Source organism: Vicia villosa, unplaced genomic scaffold (genome assembly GCF_029867415.1).
Source record: "Vicia villosa cultivar HV-30 ecotype Madison, WI unplaced genomic scaffold, Vvil1.0 ctg.001374F_1_1, whole genome shotgun sequence".
Lineage (NCBI taxonomy): Eukaryota > Viridiplantae > Streptophyta > Magnoliopsida > Fabales > Fabaceae > Vicia > Vicia villosa.
In genome coordinates, this window is record NW_026705596.1 from 300,354 (window position 1) to 315,599 (window position 15,246).

General features: G+C 32.2%; 1 protein-coding gene across 1 annotated transcript; it reads right to left on the reverse strand.

Moving 5' to 3' along the window:
• Positions 1 to 5,747: 5,747 nt before the first annotated feature.
• On the reverse strand, positions 5,748 to 10,589 carry LOC131634886 (protein DAMAGED DNA-BINDING 2-like). Its single transcript, XM_058905510.1, has 11 exons — positions 10,223 to 10,589; positions 9,995 to 10,085; positions 8,660 to 8,787; positions 8,031 to 8,153; positions 7,845 to 7,933; positions 7,604 to 7,724; positions 7,369 to 7,460; positions 7,131 to 7,260; positions 6,776 to 7,024; positions 6,489 to 6,685; positions 5,748 to 6,304 (listed from the first exon to the last, which is right to left on the reverse strand). The coding sequence occupies exons 1-11, from the start codon at positions 10,457 to 10,459 to the stop codon at positions 6,091 to 6,093; spliced, it is 1,671 nt and encodes a 556-aa protein (XP_058761493.1). The 5' UTR covers positions 10,460 to 10,589; the 3' UTR covers positions 5,748 to 6,090.
• Positions 10,590 to 15,246: the final 4,657 nt, after the last annotated feature.

Sequence of the window (15,246 nt, forward strand, 5' to 3'; positions counted from 1 at the left end):
CCCTTGTATATCTCTCTTAATTTATCATAACAAGAGTTCCATGTTCTCATAGACTTGACAAGTGATATCGAGTTTAAGTAAATAACATCTATCTTGTTTGAGAGAAACATCAGTAGTACATATTAAGAAAAATAAATTCTCAATACAAAGATGTCAAGACATTATATCTGACATCTCAAGAATCTCCAACTCCAGATTTGGGATTCTTCATCATCAACTGCTATGAACTCCTTGAGAATCAAACATTCTCCTCCTTAATAGCAGCACAACATGTGGTTAGTGCACACCAACACAAATCTCTCTCGACAGAATCTGTTCCATGGCCACAAACAAGATTCCATAAATCTGGCTCCTTTCTTAACACCCCGAAAATCTAGATTAATTATTTGATTAGTTATTTAATTGATCTAGCGCGAATATATGAGTCCTTATGAAGTCTTGGTGTTCTAATGATGATATTTTTTTGTTTGATGATGATATATGAGGTTTCAATGATTTTGGCGGTGCATAGGTGTTATGAGAATTATTGAGAATTAGGAGTATTTTGTAGTAATTAGAATAATTAGTTGGGATTATTTTCGTTAAAAAAATAGAATAATAGTGAGGTAGAGATAATGAGGGCGAGATAGTCAATTCAAGAGGGTTAAGTGAAACAAAGAGAAAAGAAGGAAGAGGGTTTTCATTCAATCGTGAAAAGTTTGGAAGAACGTGAGAGAGAGGAGAGCTAGGCTTGAGAGAACTTGAAGGCTTTGTAGAACGCGAAGAGGATTTTGATACCGAGTTTCAATCAAAGATAATGGGAGTCTATCCTAATTATTATATTTGGCCTAAGTGTTAGATAATCGTAGGATTGGTTTTGGGTTATGATGGATTGTTGATGATATGAACGATATTGATGATTTAGAGGTGTGAGTTGTGACTTTGCAATATAATGATACCCGTAATGTATAATCCATTGAGTTGTGATTATATGATGAAATACTGAGTTTAAAAGATGGTTTAGGACTTGTAATATGAAGAAATCGCAAGAATTTGGACTGATTTTATGAAGGAAAATGCATAAGGAAATCCCTGATCACCCAGATTCGTCGAACGGATTGATCGTGTCGTCGGGCGATTCGATTGAATTATATCTCGTCGGGCGAATGGTGTAGGCGAGGGTAAGTTTTGGCTACTAACTTGTTTCGCCAGGAAAAATAAGAGGCTCGTCGGGTGAAAGGTTTGAAAATTTTGAGAGGTTGGCTAGTGTCTTCAGTCGCGGGGCGAAGGAGGAGGCTCGCCGGGAGAATGATGCTTGAAATGGAATTTTTATAAAGGTCATAACTTGAGTTTCCAGACTCTGTTTGACGCGTTGTTCGAAGCGTAAGAGAGCTAATGAAATGATATATACAGTGTTGGAATAAAATGAGTTGTAGGATACAGTTTTCTAGTAATTATTTTATGATGAGATGATGATGTCTAGTGATGAATAATAGTAAATATGTTTTCTATTATGAAATTAAATTAATCATATCTTGTTGTTACTTGGCTTGTAATTTATGATGTTTTGATGTTGTTGTGATGATATGTGTGTTATGAAGTATGAGATGACGAATGTGAAGAAATGTGACAAACATGATGAATGATTATGCGTTTTGACTAGTAGTGCTCGTATTTTATATTGTGTTGTGCATCATGTATTCATAGCATTTGTAGGAATTTTGTCCAGTGAAGTTCCAGGATATTATTCGATGATGTTAGGACGTTTGGTCCAGTGATGGCCATAATCCCATAGTGTGGATTGAGTGCGACTTGTGATGTACTCCGGTTCCAAGCGGGAATTGATCCTATTGGTGGGGATCTTTAGAGATAATGATGACTAAGTCATCAGTGATGTTCTTGGTACCACATGCATGAGCCTTATGAAGTTGCACTTCATTATTCGTGACATTGCACAATATTTGGAAATTAAGTGATGTGTTTGATTCCAATTCTTGAATTATAACGATTTGATTTGATTCCTGAGTTAGGGTGGTTTGATGTGAAAAGTAAGTAATTGTTTATTATGTTGTGGACGTAATAGATGATGTTGTGTTGTTGTCCCTGTGTTATGACTACTATATCTATTACTTATGCTTTTTATAATAATTGTGATTTACTCACCCTTTCTGTTTGAATGTTACCTCCACATGGGTAATGTGCAAGTAATCAGGAATAGTCTGTTGAAGCTTAGAGGATAGCTTTGTGGAGTCTGTTAGCGAGTTGTTTTGAACAAAGAGGGTATTTCTATGATACGTAACATCTGGGTTGGGATCGTTTGATTGCAAATCTTAGTACTTTTGTTATTTTGAGGATTCCGTATTTCTTTCATGAATTCGCGTTTTATTCCATGGTGTTATAACACATGAAGTATGATGAATCTATTAATGTTGAACTACTCTTCATGGTGTTAATTGATTTACGAAGAAGTTGTAAGAATTGTTTATTTCGCTGTGAAGTTTGAATTAGTTTAACTAATGAATTTAAAGACGTTATTTATATTTAAGTGTTTTGCAACCCGTGTTACGGAGTAGGGCTATTTTTTATATGAAACTTATTATGAAGATGTGACACCCTTGTGGTGGTGTGTTTGTTTTTCGTTAAAATTATATGCGAAAACATATGTGGGTTAGAAGGGTGTTACACCTTTGATTAGAAGGATCTTCCATATATTAGAGAGAATGTCCTTGACATATGAACTTGACTTTCATAACACATTTCTCTTGGACACTGAAGTTCAGCCTTTGCATTTCCTACTTACTTGAATCAGAAATAAACTGAACCAAGAAGTAGACAATTTGGTTGACCATCATTCAACCAACCAATCTAAGACATGTTTTCTGGATAAACATTTTAGATACACAACCCAGATACCTCCTATTTCAAATCAAGAGTAGGTTCTAAGCATATGTGATCATCACACATTTGTTCAGCACCCAGAGCATTTTTATGCAGCAGGAATCCGCACACCTACTGACATAATGTCCCAACATCCGGTAGGACATTAGTTCCCTTCTCATGGAACACAAAAACTGAGCTTGGTTCTGAAGCCTTCCTTACTTACAGAAAAACACAACAACCCTTGATCCCCTTCAAGGTCCACAAAAATCCAAGCTCCAGTTACACCAACAACAGTCTGTCGAATACAAGTCAAGCTTCTTGAAAAATACATCAACCACACACTAAAGTGCCTTTTTTAGTGGGCTTGAGAAATAAAATTCAAGTATTGTTGGCAACTTTACACGGTATGTTGAAAACAGTCTTGCACACATCCTGTCACCATAGGATACACCTGGTGAGGAGACCAAACCCACAATGTTTTTCCAAGAAAATACCTTACTTGGGACAATCAGGATTACACTAGATACCATGCAGTGGAATACATAGACACAACCTCCTCAACAGCCTTCACGGAGCGTAGCAAGAGGTTTTTAGGGTGTATAGAACTCTAAATGGACACCCAGGGAGCGTAGCAAGAGGTTTTGAGGGTGCATTTGTGGTATGGTATCAGCGAGATAAATATGGAAAGTAAATTCATCCTAGAGTTTTGTCGGTTTTGAATCTTACTATAGCTAATATATGCTTTACGAAAAGAGATGAGTATCTTGTCACATATAATAGTGGGGTGAGATGTACTCATACAGATTTCTTTCTTATTAGGAAACTAGATAGGAAGATTTGCTTGGACTATACAATTATATTTGGATAGAGATTGACTACCCAACATAGAGTGTTGGTTATGGATGTAAGGTTCAAGAGGAAAGCGGAAAGAATAAGTCACATGGGAGTTCCACGATCAAATAGTAGAACTTGAAAGGTGGAAAACAAATGAGTTTCGAACATAAGATCTTAGAGTTAGGGTTCAGACAACCACAAGGAAGTGCAAATTATATGTGGATCAAAATGGCCCAAGATATTTGAAAAGTTGCTAAAGAGATGTTAGGAGAATCAAGAAATTGTTGTCCTATGGGTATAGAATCATTGTAGTGGAATAAAAATGTTCAAAGGAAAGTTAGAGTACAAAAAGAGTATTTAAAAGAATGGTTTAGGTCTAAAAATGCTGAAATTTTGAAAAAGCATAAGAAAGTTAAGAAAAAGAAAGAAGGTGATGAGTGGAGAAAGAACCCAAACTTTTAACGAATTATATCAATTTTTAGGATCTAACGAGGGAGAAAAATAAATAAGATATAAGAAAGACAAAAGGTTCAGATCAAGTGTAGTGTGTTAAAGATGAAGAAGACAGAAGTCTTGGTTCTGGAAAATTATATAAAAGGTATATGAAAGATGTATTTCTATAATTTATTTAATGAAGTATATGATATCTCACCAAACTATAACAAGCTCAATAGCAAAGAAGAGGATCGAAACAATAATTATTATCGTCGAATTTAAAAACAAAAGGTAAAAGTTGCATTGAAAATGATGAGTAACAGTAAATCGGTTGGGTCAAACAAACTACCTATTGAAGAGTGAAAATTTCTTGGAGATAAATGCATTGAATGGCTCACCAAAAACATTTAACAAAATTATGATGTCAAAGCATATGTCAGACGAATAGAGAAAAAGCACTTTAGTTCCATTCTATAAGAACAATAAAGATATACAAAATTGTGTAAATTATAAGGGGATTAAACTTACGAATCATACCATGAAGTTATGAGAAATGATGATCGAACGGAGACTAAAAAAAGATACTAAGTTTCTAAAAATCAATTTGATTTTATGCATGGGAGGTCAAACATGAAAGTTATCAATCTATTATGACGTGTGATGGAGCAGTATCAGATGGACAAAAAAGATTTGCATTTAATTTTTATTGACTTGAATAATGCGTGTGATAGAATGTCTATAGAGATTTTGTGGAAATCCATAAAGAAGGAGTTATGATTGTCTATATTCAAGTTACTCAAGATATGTATGAAGGGGTATCGACTAGTGTGTTGTGTGCGGTCACATGATGGAGAGACGAGCGATTTTTCCATTACAATAGGATTACACCAAAGTTCAACTTTGAGATCCTACACTTTTACTTTAATTTTGGATGTATTCACAAAGTGCATCCAAGAGTTAGCACTGAGATGTATGCTTTGTTTTTACCGATTATATAGTCCTACTTGGAGATTTGAATGAGGATATAACGAGAGGTTTGAGACTTGCAAATGAGCCATAGAAACACATGATTTTCGCCTAAAAAAAATAAGACGAAATATATAAAATGTAAATTCAACAAAAAGAATAAGTGTTTCTAACCTAGAAGTGAAAGTTGGATATCATATCATACCACAAATCATTCAATTGAAATATATTTCAATTGGGTTCGTTATTCAGAATGATACACTTCTATACAATAACAGAGATAAGAGAGGTGTGACCTGTTTTTGATAAATTTAGAGAATGAAACTTGTTTATTATTATATATAAAAAAGACCAGTTTTCTAATTTGAGTAATTAGTGAGTTTTGTTAATAGTAGAGTCTGGCAAATACAATATAACATTAATAGTACTTCATAAAAAAGAATTCTTCAGAAATCGTTTTCTAGTTTTTTGTGTAACACATTGTGTTAAATTTTTAAAAACAATGACAATACTCACATGTTTTCAACATTTTCAAATATAAATCATTTCTAACTAGTATTAGCTCTTCTCCCCATCACAAGTTTCATAACTTTTACCAGTAAGCTTTTAGTGACATACTTTAGAAAATGAAAATATAAAATATTTTCACAAAGTAAACAAAAAACGATCTAATTATATTCAACAAGACATCACATTACATATCTAGATATTTTCTCTAGGTGGCTGTCATATAGCTGCTGTAGTTCTGCAAGGAACTGGCTTCTAAACTTACAAGAATTCAAAATTTAGGATCTCAATCTAAAGCTTGAAGATTATATACCCTATTAGTACCAAAAAAGAGACACAAAGCCAGCCAGGCCTGCATTCTTACACAAAATCACTGTTCCAACCCCAAAAAACAAAACTATGAAAGGAGTTTGGTAACCTATACAGGGTTAGCAGTTGGATTAAAAAACCTTCAAACCCAAAAGAACTGAAAAACTGAACATTTTAGCGTTATCCTTTTTTCGAGCAGCGAGCCAATTTCCACTCAGTTTGCTTGGACTTGGGCTTCTTGAGCTTGGAAAATCCATCATCATCGGATTCATCGCTATCATCACCTTTTTTCTTACCGCGCTTCTTCTCTGTGTTTCCATATACAATAATTTTCCTTTCATCTTTCTCCTCAATGGGCTCGGATCTCTCCCTCGGCTTCCAAATGAATAGAGATCTGAAATATTTTAACAGGTAACTTAGGACCATTAAGATGAATAATATAACTTTAAAGACTGAAAATTCAAATACAGAAAATAGATATAGATATTGTCATACATTTAAAGGAGAAAAAACAAAAGTTCTTTAACTTCTTTTAGTTCTTTAGGACTATTACTAAGATAATGTGTGACGAATCATACCTAGAACTTCCGGTTGCCAGGATATCATCGCGTGGATGCAGCTTATTCACTGGACTAATGGTCGTGATGTTTGGGTCCATGACTTCCGCTACCAACTGCCCTGTACCGGTATCTATAAAATCAATAGGATGCAGGGCTGCACCGTTGAAATTTTCACTTATATATCGACCAACAACAGCAAGTGACTCAGATGAATCCTGCAATTACATTAACAGTAGCATTCCTAAAATAAGAATATAAAGAAACATCATAAAGAGCTGCATAAAATTCGAAATTAAAACTGCCACCTTTGGATCCCATTCAGCTTTGAAGGGTGTTAAATGGCGATTGAAATCATGGCTATGCACAATTTCTCGGCTAGGAGATTCCATGTTACCGAAGATAGAATCCCATATACGAAGACGGTTGTCTTGTGATGTAGTAAGAATTTTGTTTCCAGATATCGGAGAGAAATACGCAGAGTTAACAACACGCTTGTGCTCAAGGTTGCAAAGTGATGATCCAGCTTCTAAGCGACGCAGATCCCATATACGAGCCTAAAAAACATCATTGTTTCATAAGCTGGTAACGTAAAACAAATGTACAAATATTTTTAACTAACTTCAATATAAATCAATATAGGAATAAACGGGAAGAACTCACGTAATGATCATTTCCACAAGTCAAAAGGATATCCGGTTGAAGAGGATTGCAATGGATACCAACAACTTTACTACCTTTTTTATGAATCAGAATTGCATCACCATTTTTGTTGTTGGACCGCATGTCAACCCTATCAATGGCGAAGGGGGTTATATAGTTTTGCCAAGCTAACATGTTGGAAAATGGACATGTGGAGAAAGTAAAAACTAGTGCGGGTGAGCCAAAGGAAGTTACTTACAAGTGAAGAAAACCAAAGTTATCGGCAACAAGCACGAGACCTTTCTCACAGTTAACATCCATGCCATAGAGCATTTTCCAAGTGTTCGGACCCTAATAAAAACAACACATACAAATAAATTTTTTGTTGCAAAATGACAAGACTGACATTTACAGAATTACCTTGAATAAACTCATGCGCTCAAGAGGTTCAGTAGGAAATAAGTTAAGAAACAAACATTTAGAGAAAATGTTACCTGCCATCCATCCGGATTCAGGTTCATCGGAGAGGATGATATTCCAGTCTCCAAGTCAGTACAACTAATGGTTCCATCTGAGGATGCGGAATAGACCATGCAATCATTTCTAGGATTAAACCTACAAATTTTCCCATTTAGAGTCTAACATTAGAACTTCCAGCTAAAACATGCAAATAAACAAAATGATGAAAGCAACGGGTCAACTACATGAAGGCCGTGGTTTCATTAAGCAACTTACTTCATGGTATTCACTAAACAAGAATGTATGCTCCCATAGACTACTTTCTCGTATACTTTTTCAAAATCCCAGACTCCGATTTGTCCTTTCTAGTACAATTAAAGCAGAGGAAAAAAAGAATCAGTGGCTAAAAAATGGCAACCTACAAATTATTCCCAACTATTGTACTTCATTGTAATGAGTAACCTTATCCCCTGATAACAGGATGTTATTCTTTGTCGGGTGGAACTCCAAACTTGTTACTCGTCTACTATGATATCTGATAACAGCACAATGTACTTGGTCTGGGATCACGCATTTTGGCTTGATCTATAAGCATAAAACAGGAAAACGTGAATTTCAAAATAAGAATCACATAACACTAGGTTCTATAATGAATAGCTAGGAACAAGGTAGTACATAAACATTATGTAATCATATGAGGAAAATATGGTTTCAAATTCAAGACACTGCATGATAATATTAAGAAAATTCCTATTATTTGTTTCCACAATGAAGAGATAGAAAGGACCCTAAGCACAAGCAAAAAAATCTACAAATGCCTTAAACCTAAAAATAGATTTCAAATATTATCACTGATATTTCAGCATACATCATTCAGTATATAACTTGCAATATGGCTAAAAAAAGTTTATACTGTGTTTTGCAGTAGAAACATGTAGTAATGTTTCTACAAAGTTCCAATGATACCAAATTGAAATAAATAAACAGTAAAAGAATCACAACTGCAAATTAATGACACGGTAGAAATGAGAGATCGTCAAATTCTTCACAACTAAAGATAAAATATTAGTTAAAAAAATAGTTAGGCTTACCAGAGGAATGGCATGTCTTAGCTGGCGTTCAAACACATACTCCAAAGGTTTAGTTGTTTTCTTGCGGGGTGCCGGAACAACACCGTGCTCAGTAGAGACCCGGTGCGGACAATTCAAAGTAGTATGCCCTTCAATTGAGAATATCAAAAAATGGTAAATATTAAAACAAAAATACAATCAAGAGCTGAACAAGTTACTATCAAACCAGAGAGACATAAGTGTCACAAATGATAACCTTTCTAGTTGATGAAATAAAGAGTGTGGTATAGGTAAGCGTTTATGATGAAATATGATCTTTATGCTGGTTCTATATCATCAATAGCATTCTAAGGAAAAATAGTGGAACTCTAGAAATTTACTATGTAAAATAGCAGGTAGCATTTTGGACAAATAGCAAAAACACCGCTTTTGGAATAACTCAATTATATGTATTCAAAGACATGTTGCATACATATAAAAAAGGAAATTGATGCAAACAATAGTTTATATATTGAAAGGTTTACATATAATGGTGAATATAGGAGTATTACTCATTGACTCTTCACTTTTTTATTTATAAAAATATGTCAAGTTTAGGCTACAAGCAGATTCTTCAGTGTAACTATTATTAAAACCCTAAAATTCTATTTTTTTTTTCCCGCCATTGCTGGTACATCAGCTAACAGACATTGCAATTGAACCTGAATGCCACTATTCCCCAAAAAGCAGATCTAAAGGTATGTCGCAGTTTTCAAAGCGGATCAAAATCCATCATGATATAGCACTATAGTGCCGTTTATTTGACGAAACAAAACAATTTAATCTGAATTTCAGATTGGTCACGTATAGCTTTGCGACAAAACAAAACAAAACCATATAGCTGACTCCACAAGTAGATGGTAGGAGGACTCGTCCCCAGATTAGTCGACTCTTAGACCCAGTACGTAGGAACCACTGACTCCACACATACTAAAAGCATGACTATTATATCAGACACCGACACAACACTGACACATGTAATAACATTCAATCAATATCCTTTTCCTAAACTATTAACAATGCCATCACATTAGTGTCTGCGTTATGCCTGTGCTTCACGGCCCGGAGAAGGTACATTACCTCGAGGCATTTTCTCTAATCAACTATGACAAGCTAAGCTAGACAACCAAAAAAAACATTTTTTACTCCATATTAATTCATGTTTAGAACTCATCATCACTTCCACAAACAAGCCATAAAATACCCTCAACCGATCAAAAACACTATCATATAAAACATTAAATATATATAGAGAAATCAATCCAACGCATATTAAATACAAACAGCATGCAGAAGATAATAGTTATCTTCACTTACCAGGAGTTTTACACAGAAAACAGGGTTTCATTGGGCAATCAATATAAGTAGCACCCTTAAAACCCGCTTCATGTCCAGGCTTCTTACACACCTATAACAACACCATCAACAACAATACACAAAATCAACCACCAAACCAAAACAGAATCCCAATACCCATTAGGAAAAAAGAAACAACTTCGCAGCAAAAATTAAATTTTTTCAAAAAGAAAAGAAAAAAGGAGTAACCTTGCAAACTTTTTGGAGAGACAAAGTAATGGGTGTTTTTCCTTTACTATTACCGACAAAACCCAGTTCCAGTTTCTTAATCTTGGCATTTTCAGCAACCCCATTTTCTTCTTCTACGAGTATTTCTTCTTCTTCTTCTTGTTGTTCTTGTTCTTCATCAGAGGAACTCTGTTCCGAGTCAGAGTCTTTCTCAATGAGGACTTTGGGGAAAGAGGTTCTACGAGTGATCGGTGCCATACAGTTGAAAAACGAGCGAACCCTTTTGCGGGAAAATTGAAAGGCGCACGAAGACAAAAAGGGTTGGAGGATTGGAAGTTGGAACAAGAGGAGTGTGAAGACAAACAGGGGAACTGAATGAATGGGTGTGATTTCACCGCTTATTTTTCCTTTGGTTTTGAATGGTACACGTCACACGGTATGTTATTAAATGTCAAATGACATATTTACCCTACTATCTTTATTGGGAAATACCCTAATTTTATTTTATTAACTAAAGGATTACAAATTTCATTCAGAGTTTCAATAAACTTTAAATATCATTTGTTTCTCCGTTGTTTGGATGAAAAATATGGAGAATTGTTAAAATGATATAAATTTATGAAATATTTTAATCAAGTTAAATTTAAAAAATTTTAAATGACACCAAAAAAACAAAAAATTTGAAATTGCTCCATAACTTGTGTTAAATTATTTATTTTATTAATTTTTTTAAATTTGCAAAATGGTTCAATATTTTATTAAAATTATAAATTTATCCCAAAAAATTTCATAAAATTACAAATAACTCCCTAATAATTTTCCAAATTTACAAAATGGTCCCTTAAAATTTTCAAAAATTGCAAATTAGTCCCTATTTTTTATATTAAAAATTTGACCCAAAAGTTTTAAAATTGATGAAAATGACCAAAATAATTTAACAATGAATCATTTTAATACTTCATCCAAACAAAAGAATTTAAAATTGAATGAATTTCAATTGAATCATTTGAATTGCTTAGAATTTTAAATTCTTTGAAAATTCTTAATTGCCCCATCCAAACACACCCTTAGGGTTTTTTAATGTATTCTCAGTGTAGCTATAGAGAGTGAGCTGAGAGTTTGATTTATAGGAGAGCTAAGAATGTGTTTGGATAAAGCATTATAATGAGGTAGTGTTATGTTTTGAGAGAATTTAAAATGATTTGCACAAAATTTATTGTTTGGATACAAAAATGAAGAATTGTTAAAATAATGAAAATTTATGGAGTATTTTATCTAAGTTAAATTAATCATTTTCAAATGACACAAAAAACTAAAGAATTTGAAATTTATCTCATACTCCATAGAATGTATTTGTTACTATTATTTCTTCAAATTTTGCAAATTGGTCCTCATATTTTTCAAAATTATAAATTTGACCCCAAAAATTTTCAAATAATTGCAAATTGGTTCTTAATAATTTTTAATTTTTACAATTTGATCCTTCAAATTTTTAAAAATTGAAAATTGGTCTCTACTTTTCAATTTTTTATTTTGGTCCAAACAAAAACAAGTTTCCAACTTGAAACAAACTTGGCTTAAAATTTGAATTTGGTAGTGCTAATGGCATATGCGATGAAAAAGAAAAATGGTTGATGTTTCTATCATGATTTGTCTAAAAGAATGTAACCCATGCAAGAAACTTCCATATGAGATGCATTATTGAATTTTTCTGTTTTAAAAATAAGTAACTTCTAATGCAAGAAACAATATCTAAAATCCTAGCCAAAATGGTGAATAAAGTAATATGAATGAATGAAATAAAGATGAAAGTCCCCAAATGTTGAATTTTTTCTTGAATTTGACTTTTTATATGGAGAAATGATGCATACTTATGATAAAAGCCAAAAATGATTGATAGATGAGAACATGACCTAAGGACTATTCGTCATAACATCATATGAAATTCACATATCCATAGCCAAATGATATGAAATGACAAAATTGAGGTATGACACGCTGTAGATGTGAAATTGAAGATCAAGCCATAAGAGGTAACTCCCAAGGATGAAGACATGTCCGCCCTACCCCATGAGAGTATGAAGGTAATAGAAGAAGAAACTTGTTAGAAACCTTTAATTATTTTAGGTGTTAAGCCATATTTAGTCTAACTTAAACATTTGGTTTATTTATGGCGAGATACCACCTTTGTCGTTTATATGTTTAAACCTATGACATTTTTTGTTTTGTAGGGAGCATTCTTTTTCCATGTATGAGGTTTTTAATGAGTCACCTCATGTTATCATTTAAATTTGGAATTATTGTTGTTTTGCTTTGTAGGAACTAAATAGTGAAAGAAAACCTTATTGAAACCACCCATAATAGTGATCATATACGCTAGATCCTCATACATGAATTCTTGCCGTCCTTTGAGGCGATTAGATAAGTTGGATCCTCATAGGGGAATCCTTGTCGCTTGATGAGTGAAAGGTATAAGAGGGTCCTTAAGGGTGCCAATGATTTTCCATACAAAATTGAATCCACATGCAAATGATTCTGCTCTCTTGAATCGTTGTCCTCCAATGGTGTCGTTTTTGATACTTTATAAAGGAATATTAAAAATAAAATGTTAAAATACACTAATAAAAATTTAAATTCAAAAATATAATTAAATAATATCACCACTAAACAAAAACTAAATTGGTTGAAAATATAAACAATATTTACACGGTTGTTGAGAAGTTGGTTTCACGCAAATCAAAATTACGGTGACGTAGATAAGAAAAAATTTGTGAGGTTAATCAAACCAAAAAAAATGTTTTTTATAAGGAGGTAAAAGAATGTCTGAAAAGTTAAATAAGCATAAAAATTAAAATAAATCAATTGTGAAAAAAAATACTGAAATTTGAGATGAAATAGAGAAACATTTTCTTAACAACTGTTTGACATTAGAATTGAATTTTCCTCCTATTTGACAAGTTTATCTTGTTTTCTCCATTTCTCTCATACAACTTTTTCTTGTAACTGTAGCGGGGTTGAGATCCTCTCCATTTTTATCTCTCTCCATTTACTCTATTATTATACTTTTATGTATAAATAACACGCATATCGAAGACATGCGACATATATTTAATGATTATTTAATTTTATACACGTAAAACTATAGTAATGGAATTCTCCATTTCTTTAGGAAATGGAGAGGATCCATACCCACAGTAGCGACTATTATTGTTCTTTTGATTAATTAATCTTTTTTATTTTTGTTATTTTGCTAACTAACACATGGGCTTAACCCATTTGTTTACTGTTTTGCGGTCAAAATTTATTTAAAATACATGGTCCAAGCAACGCTTATACTAATGTACATGTGTATTTAACTTACTCGTAAAAAAATTAGTTTTTATTTAAGAAATTCACATAAAGAATGCACAAATAAAAAATAGGTTGATAGAATTAAATAATTAAAATATTACTATACACATAATAAAAGCTATTGATTAAGATATAAATAAGGAAACTTTTAATAAAAGAATATATGTAGTTCATAAAAAAAAATCAATACTTTACATACAAAATTGAAGCCACACACAAATGATTCTGATCTCTTAAATACGTATATTCCATTAGTATCAATTTCTATACTTTATGAATAAATATTAAATTTAAAATATTAAGAAACAATTAAAAATGTTAACTTAAAAATTAAGTAAAATAAAATCATCCATAAACTATGGGTGCGTTTGATTTACAAAATATGAAGTACTGGACAGAACAGTACTAGACAGTATAGAACAGTACAAGACAACTTTTTGTATTGTAATGCGTTTGATGGTTATTGGACTGGACAACTGTTTTCTCGATTTTGCTTGATATGTCTATGCACCAGACAAAATAATATAATTTTTAATATAATATCATTTATTAATATATAAAATATAATATTTATGAATTAAAATATTAAATAATAAGGAGGAAAAAAGATGAAGAAATAATTTTTCTGCTCTACTTTGTTTAATATGGTTATGCAGCAGACAAAATAATATAATTTCTTATATAATATTTTTGAATCAAAATATTAAATAATGAGAAGAGAAGAAAAATAATAAATTGAGATTTTTTTTCTACTTTATTTGATATGTCAATGAACCGAATAAAAATAGTATAATTTTTATTATAACATTTTTTTGATATATAAAATATTAATATTATATTTATGATTAAAATATTAAATAATAAGAAAGAGAGTAAAAAATAATTTTTTGATAACTAGTGCTTGGGACAAAAAGTTGTCCGATGGTTTAGTGGGGGACAAGAAATTATGATTTTGTCCAGTATCTTGCCATATTTTTTGTCCAATACAATGATTAGTTTCTACATCAAACAGAGTAAAAAAAAGTTGTTCGTACCTCATTTTTTAGCAAATCAAAAGCACCCTATAACTACATTGGTTAAAACAAAGGCAATATTCACACAATTGTTGTGACGTTGATTTCGCGCAAATCAAAATTATAATGATGAAGATAAGAATAAATTATAAGATTAATACAACGAAAAAAGAATTTTAAAGGGAAAAAAAAGATTGTCTAAAAAATAAATAAGCGTGCAATTTAAACGAAACCAATAGAAAAAATAAAATACTCAAATTTGATATGAAATTGAAAACTTTTTTTTCACTAACAATTTGGCATCAAAATTGAATTTTTCTCCTTTTCCATGAGCTTGCCATAATTCTTCAATTTCTCTCGTACAACTTCTTCTTCCATGTTATTATAGTTTTTATGAGATATTAGATCGAACTCTAGTATGATCGAATGGTAGTTTTTTGGTTCGACAATTCGACATGATCTTAGCATGCCGTAGAAGTTTGATCACATATTTAGTTGAAGGCCTGCAATGTTGTAGTCTAAGTATACTCAAGTATTTAGTAGTCAAAATGGTAGAATTATTAGCATGTCAAATTGAGCATGTTTGTTAAGCCCAATTGTTTAAGTTAGTTGTTCCCTAAATTAGCTTGTGTAATGAGTCTGTGTGTAAAAGCCGATTAGTTTAGTGTGTTAGTTTTATTA